The sequence below is a fragment of the Eretmochelys imbricata genome, chromosome 9 (assembly GCF_965152235.1).
Source record: "Eretmochelys imbricata isolate rEreImb1 chromosome 9, rEreImb1.hap1, whole genome shotgun sequence".
In the NCBI taxonomy this organism is placed as follows: domain Eukaryota; kingdom Metazoa; phylum Chordata; order Testudines; family Cheloniidae; genus Eretmochelys; species Eretmochelys imbricata.
The window spans coordinates 3417514-3430031 of NC_135580.1; the positions used below are offsets into that span (position 1 = coordinate 3417514).

The 12518-nt window shown below is 47.2% G+C and overlaps 1 protein-coding gene across 1 annotated transcript; it reads right to left on the reverse strand.

Annotated features, from left to right (window-relative positions):
• Window positions 1-252: 252 nt before the first annotated feature.
• On the reverse strand, window positions 253-12091 carry OSTN (osteocrin). Its single transcript, XM_077825487.1, has 3 exons — window positions 11993-12091; window positions 7080-7297; window positions 253-337 (listed from the first exon to the last, which is right to left on the reverse strand). Exons 1-3 carry the CDS (start codon window positions 12089-12091, stop codon window positions 253-255), a joined length of 402 nt encoding a protein of 133 aa, XP_077681613.1.
• Between the last annotated feature and the right edge of the window lie 427 nt (window positions 12092-12518).

Below are 12518 nucleotides of genomic sequence, written 5' to 3' on the forward strand. Positions count from 1 at the left end.
TTACTTCTTGTCCTATCTCCAGTGGACATGGATAACAATTCATCACAGTTCCCTTTATAACAGACCTTAACGTATTTGAAGACTGTTACCAGGTCCCCTGTCATGATGACATGAAGTCACCTTTCCACAGATCTGACCTTCCAAATCCACTGACATCAACATGAGCTTGCAGGTCTGTAACCGAGAGCCTCACTGGATCCTACATGACGTCTGAACATTGCTTTGGTGAACCTGACTTACTTGCACCATCTGCTAACCCCTGGTGCTGGCAAGACGGTTCGTTCCGATTCGGTCCAGAGGAATTCCAAATCGTCGCTTGGGCAACTCCACCACCTTCCTGCACAAAAAACCAGGGCAAAAACTGGTATAGATACTTCACAGGAATAACCAAAAAGTGGTTGCATCTTTGCTTCCTCCATTTCACACCAGTCTTGGCAATGGGGTTTGGTCAGGGCAGCTCTGTTGTTAAAGCTGGAAGCTCTGGACAATTACTCAAAATAAGGTGTTTTGCATTTCATAAGCTGCAGCCTCTATAAGAAAAGCTACCCCTGCAGGGAGCAGACAGTTGCAGCTGTTTACAGCAAGGCTGAATTTGGTCCATTATCCCCATTTGGAAGTTGTTCATCTACTATTCAAAGAAGAGGGAAAAGCTTTTTAAAACATGAACGGGAATAGTATTTATGCAAAGTTTAATTCACCCATGGAACTCATTGCTGCAGGATATTATTAAGGCAAATATAAAATATTAAGTTACAAGGGCTGGGAAACCTTATTTTTCCGGCCATAAAGCGGTCATCCTGCCCTCCTCCAAAGTACAATGGGCACAGTCAGGTATTTTGTGGGGTTTTATACCTTCCTTTGAAGCACTCTGCATTGTCCACTGTCAGAGACAAAAACACCAAAGACAATGAACCCTCAGTCTGAGTCACTGCAGCAAATCTGACCTTGCCAATGTGTCACAGCAAAACTGAACAGTTCCTCCAAATGTTGCAAACGGCAGGGAAATATTGAGACGGATAGACTCGTCCCCTAGTTCCAAAGAAGCAACAGGTGTTGTGTGGCAGGTTCCATCCTACACAATGCGGGGTAAGTACACTCCCATTATGCCTTCTTCTCCTCTTCCTCCTCCCACTCCTGATCTGCCCCCTCCCTCCTCTGCCCCAGTGTCCCTTGCATCAGTGGCTGCAGCAAAGGGGCTGGAGAGCTGTCTCTGCACCTGCTATAGTAGACGCACATGCTGGGGTTATTCTGTGGGGAAGGAGGCCCCCCATCTGGCCCCTTTGCACCAGCCTAGGTGGCGCAGAGGGCCTCATGGCAGTGCTGAACTCATCCCCCTCTTTTTATGGCGTTCATGAAACAAGCTTGTAAAACGAAACAGATTTCGCTTCCTTGTCTCCAAGTTCCCAGGCTGCACCCAGCCCTGCCCCGGCTTCCTTCTGTCTGCTCTGAACTCACTTTCCCTTCCTTGCTTCTTCTTGCCTCTCTCACACCTCCAGCGAACAGTTGCAACTTGGTCAGCTTTTCCAGCTGACCCTGAGGGGCCTCTCCTCCCACTGGCAGGCAGCTGGCTGTACACCCACGCCAGCTCTGCTCGCCAGGAGCAGCACTTGCTGGCATGCAGCGCATGTTGCTCCAACCATCTTTGGCAGCCCCGGGGAATCCACAGGAGCGTCCCCTTGGCTCAGTGGCGAGGCTGAGAATGTGACAGGGCCAGTGTTGCTAAAATATGAGGCCTTTCGAGGAAAGAGGGCTGGATCCGCGGTTACGTTTCAAACCCACAGAGTTCCAGGCCCTTTGAAACCTCCTCAGACTCGTTCTTCCGTCCTCAGCTCAAACGGCAGCAGCTCAGCTCAGTAGCTTAGTAAGTTTAACTCCAGGGTGGCCTTAGCTCTGAGAGCACCTCCTCACCGCCGCCAACTTAATTTGTTAGGAATGAAGGGCAGGATCTGAGCCTAAGTCCCCTGCCATATGGGGTGGCCAAGCCCAGAAAGGTTATGGGGCGGGACGGATTATGGGTTATGAGGAAAGGTAGCTGTAGGTAGAGCCAAGTCCCTAAAGGGTCTGAAAATCAAGGCCAGAAAGGAATTATTGAGGGAGGCCATAGGGAGGAGAGGGCGGGGGTGTGACTCAGAGGAGTGGGATGGGAAATAGAGGGTGAATCCCAGGAAATCAGCCTGACTGCAAGCCACGTCTATGTGCCAGGGTGAACAAAGGGTTAACTCAAACTCAGCTCCCCACTCCTCTAGAACCAGGGCTCAAGGAAAGGGCTGTAAGGAGGGCAGGATGCCTTAGGCAAGGGCCGACTCCAAGCTCCAGGGGCCCAGATCCGGGCTGAGCCCCAGCGTGGGCAGGGCTCTACGTGCTGAGTATTGCAGAGTACATTGTGTTTTACTTTCTTGTGATAAACACTAAGGGGCTGATCCTGTCCCCCCGGACAACACGCTGGCAGCACATGGGGCAGGACATGTGCCTCGACAGGCCACAGGTGAATTCCCCAGGTGCAGAAGAAGTTAAGAAGAAGTTGGGTTAATGTATAGGGGGCATGCCAGGGGCAGGAGGGGAGTAGCCATAGAGCTTGGCACAATGATAATTTGGGCTGCCCTGGGGGCTGCTCTAACTTATGCCAGAGGCCATTTCAGCAGCCCAGAAGCTGGGTGGTTCAGCAATGGTCTAAGGTCACTTCTCCCCTCGTCCAGGATGTCCTGGGGCAAAGACTTTCCTGGCTGTGACTTGGTTTTTTAAAATCATTCTGTGTAGTCACTTCATTAGCTTTCAAACATTAGCTTGTGGGACGCTCTCTGAAATGAAGTGTGTGTGGCGAAGCTGGTCCATTGTTTTGGACATTTAGAACTAGAGTCTGTAAATCATAGAATCATAGAATCATAGTATATAAGAGTTGGAAAGGACCTCAGGAGGTCATCTAGTCCAACCCCCTGCTCAAAGCAGGACCAACCCCAACTAAATCATCCCAGCCAGGGCTTTGTCAAGCCTGACCTTAAGGAAGGAGATTCCACCACCTCCCTAAGTAACCCATTCCAGCACTTCACCACCCTCCTAGTGAAAAAGTTTTCCCTAATATCCAACCTAAACCTCCCCCACTGCAACTTGAGACCATTACTCCTAGTTCCGTCATTGTGGGGAAAGGTACACGGGGGAAGCATCCTGCAGAGGTAGAAAGGATGAAATAGAGGAGACCTAACAGGTGTTTTCCAGTCTCCTTTCTAAAATGGTTGTTTGCAGTGCGACGTTTAGACAACTCAATAGCCACAAACATGAGCATGAGGTTTCAATCATTGGTTTTAAAAGAACAAAACCAAAATGCGAGATATTCCTAGCTAAACCTTCCCTTGCGTCTTTAATCATGACCAATACGGCCAGGGGTGCAGGAAAAACGAAACAAGGGAAGAAGGAATATTTCCATCCCTGCTTCCAATGTTTCATGAAAAACTGAGCACGGTTTTTGAGAGTGGAGGAACTTGCATTTCACCCATAAAAGCACGGCCACTTTGCAGTAAAAACCCTGGTGTTTCTGCAAACACCTAGTGAATTTCCACCTGGGGAATAATCCTAACTTTTGTCCTTGGAGAAACTTTACAAAGAGATGGAGGACTGGAAAATGAACTCTCTTCACTCTCTTAGGCCTTGTCTTCACTAGGAAACAAGGCATGTTCTTAACTCAAGTTAGCTAACAGTGTAAAATCCTAGTGAAGATCAAGCAGTCTGGAGTTTTCACAAGAGTTAGTGGATTCAGGTAAACCATAGGATCCCCCAAGGTCTTTAACTCATCCTGCTAAAATGTGTGAAATGTGCCAATTGCCCTGGTCTTCACCAGGGTTTTACCTCATGTTACCTAACTTGTGTGAAGAACACACCTTTTTTCCTAATGATAACGCACCACTGCGGGGGAATCAGAGGCATCAGGGCAGCGTGCAGTTCTGCTCTCTGTCTGTGTTTGGTTGGATATAAGGAGGACTTAATTTTTCAGAGCTGTCAGTCTGGTGCCTTTCAGCATTGTGCTTCCATGCCTAAATTCACTGTAAAACTAGAACTTAAAAAAACCCCTGTCACACGGGTCCCAGGCCTGGACTAACCAAGGTGCACTCAGAGCACTTGCAGAGGGACCCATCTCAGAGGAGTCCCCAGCCACCAGAAAACCCCCCAAATCGAGCAGAGCTATGACGCTGTGTGCCAGATCACAATGGCACTCACTCAGACTTGGCCCAGCTGCCCCTTCATCATGACGGAGGAGCAGCCAGGCCAAGCCTGCCAGCTTAAGGCCGGGCGATGGGAGCACGCAGACCTGGGTGGCCGGGATAAGGAGGAGCCACTGTCATCTGGAGTGGAGTGCTGAGTTGTGGGGATGTGCCGGTGAGTGGCCAGGAAGGTCCTGGGGGCAGTGGGTGAGGGCTACGGGGCGAGTGCTGGCGGGGCAGTGGGGTTGGGGGATGTTGGCGGTGAGTGGGGGATGCTAGGGGCTGTGGCTGGTGGGGCGGCAGTGTTGGGGCCTGCAGTCAGCGGGATGTAAGTCAGGGCTGCTGGGACATATGTGGGGGATCAGTGGGGCCTGGTGGAGGGTTGTTGGGGTAGATGTGAAGTGAGGGGGCATTTAGGGGTCTGTGTGGGGCTGGGTACATAAGGGGCAGTAACAATTTAAGGAATCTGGAGAGCCCCTCCATTTCAGGGCCCCAGAATTCTTTAATTTGGGCCTGATGTTTCCCATCGAAAGCACTGGATCAAAGCTAAGAGGTTTTACGGCTGAGCTGATCCCTCCTGTGGCCATCTGCAGCAATGACAGGGACTTTCAGCCCACCCTGCAGAGCTTCTGTCTGCTGAGCTTCTGTGCATCTTCGCCTGCTGACCAAACAGGGCTTGGCCTTGGGCAGGAAAATCAAAAGGAATTTTGTTTAGAACATGATTTACGCCTCTGTGACGCTTACTGGGGTCTCCTTCGCTTCGAATCTCATCTGAAAGCTCGTCTTCTCTTGCTTTTGTCTATGCTTTCCAAAGCTTCTTAATGTTAAGAGTAGGTGAAATCTGGGATGAAGTGAACGGCCACTTTGCCATTGACTTCCGTGGGGCTAGGCTTTCCCCCAGTCTCTGCGGTAAGTTTCTTTTATGTGAGCGTATATCACAGCACTGTATTAATACAGGGTGTAAAGTCTTTTTCATCATCTGAGAGCTTTTCAAGCCATTATATTCAGGATCTCTAAACCTCCTGGAGCTAAAGGTGTAACAGTAGCAGGCTGTCATCTCCTGTGGACCCTCCACTAGAGAAGGCAGAGACTCTGTCATTGGCTTACACTTGCCCTAGTATACAGGCTGAGAACCATTTCTGATTTGGTCCATATGACCGAACAGCATTCCCTTGGTCTATACGCTAGTGTGGTGATTGTATAGAGTGACCCCAAGATGCTGGTGAGAACAGTAGCAGTGTAAAATGTAGCGATCAGAGAACCTCAAATGGCTTCAACATTTGGTTCCTCCAGGAGCGAAAAGCTTGTCTGCTCCTCCGAGCAATGACACTCGCGGGTGAACCTGGGGCTGGAAATCTCATGAAAGGCGATATTTGGTGACACTCTGGCACTTCTGAGTTCAGCTAGACCTGGATGAAATTGTTTTTGATTTGAGAAATGTCACGAGAAATATTGGCCCATTTCCCAAACTTCCTCCTCCCCTTCCTCAGGTGTTTCGCTCTCTCTGTAATTTCGATCAAATCTTTATTTTTACATCTAAAATATGAATTTCCATGGGTTTGTGGAAAGATTTTTCTTTTGAAAAAAGGGCTCATTTTTGCTCCTCAAAACAGCCAAATTTTGCTTAAAAACCACACGCACTTACTGCAGTGATTGGTTTTCTCAGAAATGGGCCCATTTTGAGTTCATAGTGAGCTATAAGGGCAAAAACCCCTGCCTGAGGTTTTAATCATTTACCCCCTACTGGCCAGAGCCTGGAAGTGCAGAGCGAGTATTAAAGCTGGTTAATTGCAAAAATATCTTTGAAAAAAACAATTTTGGAAAACGTTGGCTGGCTCCAGTGAATATTTTTCACTTTCAAATTAAACACAGTCAGCCAAACTTCTACAGGCCTCAGTAAAAATTCTGGTTCCAGGTCTGTGGTGAGTTTTGGGTGAAGGCTTGGATCAGGTTTTATTTGATCAGAACTTTGTTTACCCATCCACACAAAGGCCCTTCTCCAGCAAATCACGTAAAGCGAGTGCCTAACTTTAAGCACGTCACTCAGTGCTTTGCTGGACTGGGGCTGAAAGGTGAGGGAAGATGGTCACCAGCAGCAAATAGCAGGGGAGGGGAAAGAGAGAGATCTCAGCGAATGCTTTCTGTTACGATGAGCAGCAGACACCCTGCAAGTCTTGCCCTGCAGCCACACGCATCTCCTTTGCCTTCTTAATTTGCATCTCCTTGGCTCTTTCCAACATAAAGCCCCATCTCCTCTAAGGTGAACAGTCAAGGTACCAGGCCTGAATATTAACAGGTGCATTGTAGGATAGGCATATTTTGCTCAGGACCCAATCTCAGTGAAACCAATAGACCAGGATCCTGAAGGCCTTACTCAAGATGCCCTTCCTATCATGTACTGTCCATGACTTTTACACACACTACAGTGTCAGTCAAGATTTGCTGTGTAAGATGCCCTCTCACCAGCCATCTGTTCTTGGAAATATTTAACCTCCCCCCCTTCACTTTTAAACCCCAGACAGTATATATTCCTTGAACAGTTTTACTGCCTAAATAGCCTTTTAAATTGAAGGGCCATGAACATGAATGGGAAAGGGTGCGCTGGAGGAATAAGTTTACCCAGATGTCTCTTGTAGGTTGATTCGGGTTGCAAGGATAAATCAGCTGCAGAGTGTATTACTTACCATAGCTGAAGAGCTATAAATCTTGCAGCAACATTGAGAAGATGAGTAGTCTGCAGTGACTTCAATATGCTGACAAATGAATTACCCACAGCCGACCATAGAACTAGTGAGCTAATGAAAATGAGTAGCTTGCATTTGGAAAGTGTATCTATCAACGTTCTTTATAGCACGCATCACTGTACCATCCGATCTCTCAGCTTACCTCTGCTTGCCTTTCAGATCTACCGAACTCGCAGAAAGCCTGTCGAGGGGAGACCCAAACCCTGGGAAACTTCTTTTCTTCTTGGTCTCAATCACGTCATTTTCAAGAGATACTAGCTCATCAAGAAGCAGCAGCTTAGCTGCCAGGTCCGTGGCTGACTTCTCTTCGCTGGATGTGGAATGTGCTTCCATGCCTAATACTATGGAAGAGTCAAAGGGCTGCAAAGGAAGAGCGGATAGGTTTGCTTGATGTTTCTGTTTCAGGAAAAGAATTTCAATCAGTACAGTGAGCGGTACAGCCTGTAAATACATTAGAACTGACAAAGACTAAACCTGGAGCAAATTTCATAGAATCATAGAATATCAGGGTTGGAAGGGACCTCAGGAGGTCATCTAGTCCAACCCCCTACTCAAAGCAAGACCAATCCCCAATTTTTGCCCCAGATCCCTAAATGGCCCCCTCAAGGATTTACCCTGGGTTTAGCAGGCCAATGCTCAAACCACTGAGCTATCCCTCCTTTTTCAGTGAAAACTGGTCATTTTTGCAAGATGAATTTTTTTAATGTCTGGTTGTTGACATTGTTGAAATTCTTCATTTTTCACAAAAGCTTGCATGACTTTTTAATTGAAAATTTTATCTGAAATGTTATTCAAAATGGTTATCAACATTTTTTATTTACTGAAACCTGGGTTTTTGGTAAACAAAAACTTTCCGTAATCATTTCAATAACATTTTCAATAATGTATTCAATATTTTTTTGAATTTCAATTAAATAATTCTATGAATTTGGCGGGGGGATTAAATATTTATTTTCAAACTCTTTGAAATGAAAACAGCTTAAAAATGTGACATTTTCAGGATAGTGACTTTTGTTTTATGACCAGCTGTAATAAATACCTATATGGTATTTTCCATCCCAAATGACTTTACAAGTCTGGCAAACTGTTATGCAAACAATACATCAAAATCATTTCACCCAGCACTGAAGTGCTACCAATTCCGAGGTAGGACAAGGCATGGCAGCCTTATGCAAGTTTAGGACAGGAAATAAAGAACAGCATATGCTCTTGAAACTTACAGGGAAGTTGGATAGGCAAGATGTTTTTTGAACTTCATTTAGGACACTTGATGATTGCCCTGTTCTGTTCATTCCCTTTGAAACACCTGGCAGTGGGATTGTCGGAAGACAAGATTCTGGGCAGGATGGACCATTTGTCTGACCCAATATGGTTGTTCTTATGTTCTTACGACGTTGAGGTTAACACCCTTACAAGACTAGATTTATGCATATTGGGTAGGTGACAAATACTGACTGGCCTCTGTCAATACCAAAGACATAAAAACAGACAATGAAACAATTTGCTCTGCTTTGTAAGAGGCAAAAAATATGGCTCCATGGTTAGTCTTTTTAAAAGCAGATGTAAAGCTGATGCCCTGACCACTTTTGGTCAAAAAGAGTCCATGGCACATTTCAGCAGATTAAGGATGTTAGCCTCAGTGGCCTTGCTCAGCGATAATATAGGTGATTATTCTCTGCCTACTTCAAATTCCCCAATCCCTTTCAGTTGGATACAGTCTTCTTCTTCAGTTTCTGATCTAGGCATTGGTTTTATTCAGTTGTGTGAATATGCTCAATTCCATGGGAGGCAGCATTTCAAAGGCAATATATGTCTCCTTCTCAGAGGACAGCACCTTGACACGGTGGGAAGGCTGACAGCTATGCTCGTGGGAACTTCAACTCCTGGTAGGGCCAACCAAGCCATACAGGTCAAAGGATAGGGACCAGAAGAAAAGCTGCCACTGGTCCCCTAGGTTGGGGATTGAGTGATAGGCCAACAACTTGTCCTCGTGAAAGAGTGCAGTCTTGTTCATGGTGCCTGGGATATCATGGTCTGATATCCCAGGAATGATTCAGATTCAGATATAAAGGTAAGATAGTACAAGAATTACTTCTGGAGTTACTATAAGAATATCCACACCCAGGCCCTATATTTGAAAAATGCAGATTTTAACCTCCTTCCTTTTGTGCTTCCGCTGTGTGCATTCAGGGAGCCAGTCAGAAATCATTAAAGAAATGGAGTTTATAAACATCTCATTCGGTTGGATGGTCATGGATGGAATGAGGAAATGGATCCCACTGCTAAGGATAGACAGGATGCTTCTGAATCGCTGCATTATACTGCAATATTTGTAAAGTGTGTAATCTGAAACAAATGGGCTTCCCTTGATCTTAACAAGCCATCAGGGAAGTTCTACAAGTCCATCTACATGTAGAGCTATGTGAACCATATGCATTCCACATAGATCACAGGTTGGATGTGTTTATTAGGTTGTTTGAGGGTTTAAGAGTAGTTCATTTCAGGTATTTCGGAAACTCTGTTGCACATGTGAACGCTAGTCTGATGAGACTTTAAGGAAGATTAAAAAACTTTCAAGGAAACTTGAAAGCTTTGACCATTTAAAACCCTTCATATACAACCCACGTTAACAGAAGATCTTGCCAGATATTAAGGCAAAATCCTTAGAAGCTGAGACCTGTTCAAAATTATAAACTCCTGATGGCTTTTAGGGCTGGTTGCAATTTTTCCATCAAAATTGGTTTTTTGAGTCAACAAATTTTGTTATCAAAGGGTCAGCTTTCTGCAGAGAAATTTGACTTTGTCAAAGAAAGGAAATACTCCAAAACAGAACATATTGATTCAGAAATGCTGTTTCAGAGCTGATGGGAGTTGTTTGGGTGTCTCATGAACGTATTCTCCTCTGTGCAGGTCTTCCGGCTGGACTGCACCTCCTATGATGCATTACAGTGGCACAGCAACAGGGCAGATCATGGTGCATCATGGGAAATGTAGTCCGGCCAGGGAGTCCAGCCCACAGAAGAGACTGAGAGCAAGAGGCACTCAAACTACAATTCCCCTGAGGCACTGTGGTGCCATGTCTGAATCAACATCTGTTGGGTTTTGGCTCTCATTTTTTCAGTTTTTGATTTCTGAACCAAAAAGTTGATGTTTTCTGTGGAAAATAAAAACATTTTCCTACCAGCCCTAGTGTATTTTAATTCCTCTACTAAAGAGTGCCCAAAGTGTGGCCTCTGGGTCATATGTGCCCCATTCATGTTTTACAGTGTGGCCCACAGAATCCCACAGCTTTAATGGGCAGGTGAAGCATGGCAAGACTATAGGTCTCCATCCGATGCTCCTTCTTGATCCCAGCTGAAGTCCACTCAAATAAATAAACAGGATGATATGTGGCTCTTTGGCCTGCACAGGTTGCACCTGCTAAAGAACAGTGTGATGCAATCCTTGGGCTCCAGGAAAGGTGTCAGGGAATCCATCATTTGAGCAAAGTATTTGCCTGTTTACTCTACTCAGTCTCCATGGAGCTTGGTAAATCATCACAACTTTTGTCTGATGAATTTCACCTGTTTGTCTCTTGACGAACAGATTACCATCTTCCTCCAATATCATACACTTTCATTAGCTGCGCATTGAGATACAACAGTAATCAAGGCCAGAGAGACAGGGCAAATGCATTCTGCTCACCTACATTTACACTGCTATTTCAGTCAGGCACTGTATGTTTTTGTCCTACTCCAAACGGTTCCATTACATTTGCATGCGCTGTTAAATATCTAATGTACCCTGTACTGCAGCTGGCTATCATTCCCTGGAGGGAAACATGATCCGTATAGATTGAGCGGGTGATCTTAGAAGGGAACTTGGGGCATACTAGAGTAGGAACACGTCCCCCTGGCATTACAGTTACACACAGGACATAGCATGACAAGCTTCAGCACAGTCAACCCCTTGGTGAGGGCCACCTCATTGTACGTATTTCCTCTGACTGATTTTCTCTTCTCAGAGTCTCAAGTATTGTGGAAAGGGAATGCTGGGTTTCTGGCCTGGTAGGTGCTACATCCTTCACTCAGGTGTGGGTTGGGTAACGTCTCCCAAATGTTACCTTAACGGTGCGGAGGGAACATTGCGGCCTCCAGGGCCTCTGCTGTGTCTCTGGAAGCGCACGTTAGCCATGGTCTGTTGGAGGGGGGTGGGCGAGGAAAGGGAGCTAGTGGTCCAGGGACTGGTTCACACTATGTGCCTGTACTGGGCCTAACACAATAGGGCTCTGGGGCCTCTAGACACTACTGTAATTCTAATAATAAAGGTGTCCCCCTGTTGATGTCAGTGGTTTTTATAGTCACCGGTTCCTGTTTTTTCACCGTGTTTTCCCTCCCCTGTTGTCGGGCGAAGGGCCCACACAGATAACACCTTTGGGGCAGGGACAGTTGTTTTGTTCCATGTTTGTACAACACCAAGAGGTCCCAGCAAACAACACGCGTCTCCTGACTCCCAGCCGTGTTGCCTCCCTTGACATTTCAGAGCTGAGCCAACTCCCATTGGACTGGATGGGAATCTTTCCATCGATTTTCATGGGAGTGGGGTTGGAGCTAGGTTTTCATAGCCCTAACTCAGCTGCATGGGGGATTAAGGACCCACCCTTGTTCCCCAGCTCAGATTGGGAGTCAAGGAGGACAGCATCTGATCCTCCCCACGGCGAACAAGGGGTCACGGATGGGGCAGAGAGGGTGCCAGCTTTGCATCCTCCTCCCCAAATCCCTGGCCAGAATAGCTGGTGCACAGAGGGGAGGGGGGAAGTTACTCCATGGGGCGGGATGAAGTACCCGGAGCAAGCGAGTGGCAGGGGAGACATGGTGACTCCGGTTCACACGTCACCCTCTCCTCTGCTCCTGGGGCACCCCTTACACTCGGCACATGGCCCAGTCAGAGTCTAACACCTCCCGTAGAGCCCATCTCACCCCCGTCCCAAGGAGAAACCTGCCTCTCCAGCTGTCCCTGGCTCCGAGCTCCCTAGGAAAGGAAGGTGCCTGTGGAGTGTCAGGAATAGCCTCTTACCTGCGGAGCTGCCTCAGCCAGGACAGCAGTGCCGGCGGGCCCCTGCAGCAGAGTAAGCGCCAGGACAAAGTGCATCACCCCAAACCGAACCTGCAGCATCTGCAAAGCAGAACAACCTATTGAATCACTCCACCCCGACACACACCGAGGAGGAAGGGCACGCGACAAGGGCAGCAGGGACCGGTTACAAGTGGTGATGGAAGTCAAGGATGAGCCAGCCCCAAACAGACCAGACACACGGAGGGGAAATGACTTGCCCGGGGTCACTCAGCAAAGCCAGGAAGAGCCCCTGGCTCATACATAGCTTAGTCGCTTATCCTGCCTTCCTTGATGCTCAGGAGCCAACCCAGCTCACACCGACCTGGCTGGGAATCTTGCCCTTGATTTTCATGGGAGTTGGGTTGGGGCCTCCAGCCCCAGAAGAAATCTGCTAATCTGTTTGTTAATCTGTTTCCATGCCCAGCCCCAGAAAGCATAATTCAACCCTCACTCTGCCGCTCTCTGTTGACTCTCCTGCTGGAGCCGG